The 6,000-nt window shown below is 49.3% G+C and overlaps 1 protein-coding gene across 1 annotated transcript in view; it reads right to left on the minus strand.

Moving 5' to 3' along the window:
• Ankh (ANKH inorganic pyrophosphate transport regulator) overlaps window positions 1-5,491 on the minus strand; it is a 126,649-nt gene extending 121,158 nt beyond the window's left edge. Inside the window, exon 1 of the mRNA XM_034523490.1 lies at window positions 5,075-5,491. Coding sequence (XP_034379381.1) covers window positions 5,075-5,170 — 96 coding nt within the window. The 5' untranslated portion in view covers window positions 5,171-5,491. The remainder of the gene's footprint in view (window positions 1-5,074) is intronic.
• Window positions 5,492-6,000: the final 509 nt, after the last annotated feature.

A 6,000-nucleotide genomic window follows, 5' to 3' on the forward strand; every position in this document is an offset into this window, starting at 1 on the left:
ACTGAACACAGGACCTTTGAGTATTTTATACAATCAGTCCACCACTGAGATACATCCACAACCCAGCAAATAATTTTAAATTACTTAGAGAAAATGCTTTTGTATTCTATAAAACATTACATACCACTCCCTGGTCTCTCTCTCAACTGGGTTTTAAAAATTAGTTGGTGGGCTGGTGAGATGGCTCAGCGGTTAAGAGCACAGACTGCTCTTTGGGAGGTCGTGAGTTCAAATCCCAGCAACCACATGGTGGCTCACAACCATCCATACTGAGATCTGATGCCCTCATATGGGTGTCTGAAGACAGCTATAGTGTACTTTGGGCCTGAGTGATCAGGGCGGGAGCAAGCAGGGGTCAGAGCAAGAGGGAGAAGGGAAGGGGGGGAGACTAGTTGGCAAGAGATGTCCAAGTCATTAAAATTTTCTCTTTGTAGTGGGATTAAAAGTACCTCCCTCCCAGACCCTGCTTTTCAGTTTTTACCAAACCTTAACAACTACCATATTTTCTGCTTTATGAATTGAGACCCATCCTCATGATGTGGGCTCCACTTTCTGAGCGCTGGAGTTCTAGGCACACCCTAAAGCACCTGGCCATTTTTACTTTCATAATTAGGAAAATCTTACCAATACAGAATAGACCGAAGGGGTAAACTGTCTCTCCTACTGTCACTTAGACACTTAGCTTGGGATTGACACTTGAGTTTTTTGGCACTTTGATGGTGTACCCAAAGGTTGTCAGATCATGAATGAACCTGAATAGCAGGTTCCTGAATGGCTCAGTGAAGTGACCCGGAATGAAGAAAGAGTTCTTTCCAAGAGAGGCCTCAGTCACACACTAATACTTACCCTATACTTCTTGGTCTAGTGGAAGAAAGTCATTTTGCAAAGGAACGAAGATCTATTTTAGAAAGGAAGAACACCTCTGCCTTAGGGTTTTACTGCTGTCGAGAGATATCACGACCATAACAACACTTATGAAGGAAAACACTTAGCTGGAGCTGGCTTATAGCTCAGAGTTTTAGTCCATTATTGTCATGGTGGAAAGCATGGTGGTACGCAGGCAGATGTTGTACTGGAGAGGTACCTGAGAGTTCTACATCTGGATCAGAAAGATAAGGCCATACTGGGCCTGGCTTGAGCATCTGAGATCTCAAAGCCCCTACCCCCAATCCCCAGTGGCACACCTCCTCTGGCAAGGCCACACCTCCTCTGGCAAGGCCACACCTCCTCTGGCAAGGCCACACCTCCTCTGGCAAGGCCACACCTCCTCTGGCAAGGCCACACCTCCTCTGGCAAGGCCACACCTCCTCTGGCAAGGCCACACCTCCTAATAGTGCCAGTCCTTCTGAGCCTATGGGGGCCATTTTCATTCAAACCACCACCACACCTTACTTTTTTTTCCTGGCCCTTTCCTTCTCCCCTCCTCCGTTTATGACACCAATAACTCAGGACACCCTTAACTCAGAAACGTAACTCTAAGCTTTCTACATTAGGAAGGGCTTTCTTAAGAAACGCTGTGCTGGGGCCGGGGACATGGATCAGTGGTATAGCATGCATAGTAGCACCTACGCCAGGTGGCGAACTTTATCAAACTCAGTGACTCTTTTAAGAGCCATTTGAAATATCTGCTTGGCATAGAAGCACATACATGTAGTCTCAGAGCTTAGGAGACTGAGGCAGGAGGATCAAGAGTTGAGGTCAAGCCTGGGCTACATAGCAAACTCCAGTCTTTGGTGGGGGAAGGGAAGGACAATCTGGCACTAGGCAGAATAAATTTCAGCTTGAGAATGCTCCAACATTCTTTACCCAAGTTGCCCATAACATTTTAAGTGGTATTAAGCACCTTTCCAAATAGCTACTTATTCTATATAACTTGATGTACTGGCTGGTTTTTATGTCAATTCGACACAAGGTGTAGTCATCTGAGAGGAGAAAACCTCAATTAAGAAAATGCTTCCCTAAGATCAGCCTGCAGGAAAGCCTGTAGGGCATTTTCTTAATTAGTGATTGATGTGTGGAGGGCCCAGCCCATTGTGGGTGGAGCCATCTCTGTGCTGTAGTACAGGGGTCTATCATAAGAAAGCAACCTGACCGAGCTGTGAGGGGCAAGCCAGTAAGCAGCACTCCTCCTGGCCTCTCCCTCAGCTCCTGCCTCCAGGTTCCTTCAGTACTGGACTACAATGTGAAAGTGTGAGCCATGTAAATAAATAAATGAACTCTTTTCTCTCCAACTTGCTTTTGGGTCATGGTGGTTCACCACAGCAATGGGAACCCTGACTAAGACACTTGGTGATCCTGGCTTCAAGAAAAGCAGGAACCCTCTGTACCTCGTAGATCAAATAGACATTTAAATAGTGTAAAAGAAGCATGCTGTTTAAAATATATTCTGGGGTTGGGGGTGGGGCAGGGCAGTGCAGTTCAGTGGGTAAAGTTCATGCTAACAAGTCTGGCAACAGGAACCCATCCAAAGGGGGCAGGAGAGAAGTCATTCCACAGAGTTGTCCTATGACCTCCATACACATACATGCAAACCTACTAGTAAAATTTTAAAATAAAATATACCCTAGCATTTTTATATCCTAGCATTTTGCTTCTTTACTTTGCAATCTATATTGTTCTCTGGTAATGGCTGATTTCAACTGCTTTAGTTAAAAAAAAAAAAAAAAAAAAAAAAGGTATTGGCTGTTTTCTTATGCTTTCTCCTCAACCAAAGCCTCAGTCAACCTCACTAAAATTAAATATTGTTTCCACTGAATTATCTGAGTGATTCATCTCCTCTAACATGAATTTCCGGGTTACAGTTCCCCTTTCCTGGGAGCATTCTTTCACAATTTTCCTTATCTATTGGGACTTTCAAGTTCACAGTATGGAGCTGGCCGGATGGTTTGGCTGATAAATGTGTGTGTGCGCGGTGCGTCTTTCTCACTAAATAAATAAACACAAAAAAAAAAAAAAGAAAAAGAAAAAAGAAAAGGTCCAATACATGGCAGCAAAGATTACCTTTCGGCCTAGGGCGAGATCTGGAAATTTAGATTTCTAAATTTCTAAGAAACCTGGGGAAATTTCCCTAAGTGGCCTTCACTGGAGGACACTGGTCATCAGAACCTGCAAGGGTTCTAGACCTGAGTTTCAGGTCTGCCAGTTACTGTCTATGTAGTTCCTGGGCATGAGATTCACCATGCCTAGGCCTCTCGTTCATCCCTCAAATACAAAATGCATAAATATAACATGATGTTTTAACCGTGTACTTGACAATCAAGGAACGTGAGTGATTAATGTCTTAGACTGTTAATCAGTAACCATGGGGATAAGAGGATATAAGTATGTATATATGTATAATCAAAAACGGTTTCTGTGAAAGGTGAAAATCGATATCTTCTCATTCTTTGCTATAATGCTTATGTACGATGTTTTTAAAATGCGTTTTGTTTGTTTATTTTGTTTGTTTGCTTTTTGAGACAGAGTCACACTGTGTAACCCTGGCTGACCTGGAAGCCTTTCTGTAGACCAGGCTGGCCTTGAACTCACAAAGACTCACCCACCTCTGCCTCCCTAGTGCTGGGATTAAATCCACACCTGGCTGAAAAACAGGTTTTGTAATTGCCAGGATACTCCATTGTATCGCCTCCCCAACCAGCTATAAAATGATAGAGAAGTCCATAATGTTTATGGAGAGAATTAGGGAACTAGAATAGGCTTACAGGTCTCTTAATGGGCACCCCACAACACGCATGCTCTGAGACTTGCTGTGTGATTCCCTTTTGTGACCATCACCCATGTGCAGTGTCCAAACTTTTCAGGGAAATCTAAATTTCCACCCTCAAAGTTCTGCCACAGGCTCTGCATAGATCGCAAACTCGTGTTTATAATCACAAACAAAACCTACCTACCCAAGAGACACTTAAGTGACTTTCCTAGTCTTTTTACTCTTGACAAGTCCGAGGTTTTAAAAGCTGATGAGATGTTTTAATAATCCTTTATTTCTTAATCAACGCATGTGAAGCGGATACCTCATTTTCCTGTTCTCCTATATCAACTCTTCACCTGCCTATGTGAATCATCGTTCCCTACAGAGAGGTGGATTACACCTGCCCACCCAGGGACTATCTAAAACTCCTAACTCCCGCCTCCATCCCCAAACATACAGAGCCCCATAATGAACAAAAGAACATTTATCCCAGTGTTTTTAAAGGAAAAAAAAAAAGATTCCATTTGCAAAAGTAGGTCTATCTTACACTTTTGAAGAGATAGAGCTCCCATCCCCAAATCCTCTCCCGGGCCTTAGGATGTAACAGCAACTGCCTGGAAGCCCTGCAAAAGGGTACCAGTGCCTCACCGCCAGCTGGAGAGCCTGCAGCACCAGATTGGCAATGACGCCACATGGAGATAGCATGAAAAAGAAAGGACGAGAAGGCAGCACCAGAGATGTGCTCCCGTCCAAGGGGGTGGAAGGAGAGAGAGAGAGAGAGAGAGAGAGAGAGAGAGAGAGAGAGAGAGAGAGAGAGAGAGAGAGAGAGAGAGAGAGAGAGAGAAATCCTGAAGTAGAGATATTCAGTGGTCCGCTACGCAAGCTACCTTCTGGACACCCCTAAACCTCACCTAGGCTACAAGCAAAGATGTAAATTTGGAAGTACGTGGGAAATCAACTTGGAGACATTTTAAGGTAAATTCTCCCACCATCAATACCATCACCAAACCCTGTGCAAGTAAAAAGCCAGTACTAAATGCTACTGCAAACTACACGGAGTTCTGGGCCCAAGGTTTACATAATCACAAATTACATAATACTCATCCCACGAGCACGAAACCCCCTTCTATAGGTGAAGTTCCCCCACCATCCCGTCGCTTGCCATTTTCCAAAGAACGCTGGAAAAGTCTCCAATATCTGCGGAGGGAGGAGATGGGTGCTGCAAAAGTCACCCTCGACAAGCTGCAAAGCCATGTCAAATGGTCCAGGGTAAAGGGGGCTCGGAGCAGGTGACTCCCGTCCTCCCGCATCCCCCCCACCCCCCGGCGCCCCGCATCCAAGGCCGAGGCTGGGCGAGCGAGGCGCACCGGGCGCGGCCGGGCTTACCTGCTCCCCGAAGTCGATGGCTATGTTGGTGATGCCGAGGGGCACCAGGAACCGGATCAGAGGCCAGTAGTGCGTGAGCGCCGGGAATTTCACCATAGTCCCCGCCGTGGGCTGACCCCACACTCATCTGCCGCCGCGAGGGCACTGTGCTGGGAGGCGTGCGGAGCGCAGCGCGGGGACGGAGGCCGCGGCCGGCGGGGCCTGGGGCGGCGGCTGCAGGCGGCGGCGGCGTCCTCTCCAAGCGCTGCTGCTCTAGCAGGAGAGCCGTGAGCTCAAGTCCATCCCCGCTGCCCTCCCACACAACAAAGATCTGCCGGGGAGAAAGAGAGGAGGGACAGGGACGGCGGCGGCGGCGGCGGCGGCGGCGGCAGCAGAAGCTTCTGCTGACAGCGGCTCCATTATAAGCGCTCTGGGCCCGGAAATAAATAAATAACCGCGCGCACGAGGCGCCTCCGCCGCCGCCGCCGCCGCCGCCGCGCGGAGGAAATCAGGGGCGGGCGGAGGCGCGACACCGCTGGCGACCCGGGAGGGGGCCGGCCGGGCGCCGCCTCCCCGCTCCGCTGCGCGCGGCCCGGCCGCGGGGGGCGCTGCGCTCGCACTGGCCGCTGCCGCCGCGCCCGCAGGGGACCCGGGCGCCGCCTGGGTCGGGCGCGCCGAGAGGGGAGGCGGACGGCCGGGCGGGCAGGCGGGGACTTCGGGCCGCACGGACTGAGTGACCCTCTACCGACGGCCCCACGCCGTTCCCGGAGCGTCCGGGAAGGCCGTGTGAGAGCTGCCTCCAGAGTTGGGGACGGGGCGCAGAGCTCCGGGGACAACCGAGCTGGAAAGGCCCGGGCGTCCCGGCAGCCAGGGAGCTGCTTTAGGGTGATGGGGATACCGCTGCATCAGAGGGAGAGAAGAAAGGTTTTCCCAGAAGGAGCACCTCG

Source organism: Arvicanthis niloticus, chromosome 19 (genome assembly GCF_011762505.2).
Source record: "Arvicanthis niloticus isolate mArvNil1 chromosome 19, mArvNil1.pat.X, whole genome shotgun sequence".
Lineage (NCBI taxonomy): Eukaryota > Metazoa > Chordata > Mammalia > Rodentia > Muridae > Arvicanthis > Arvicanthis niloticus.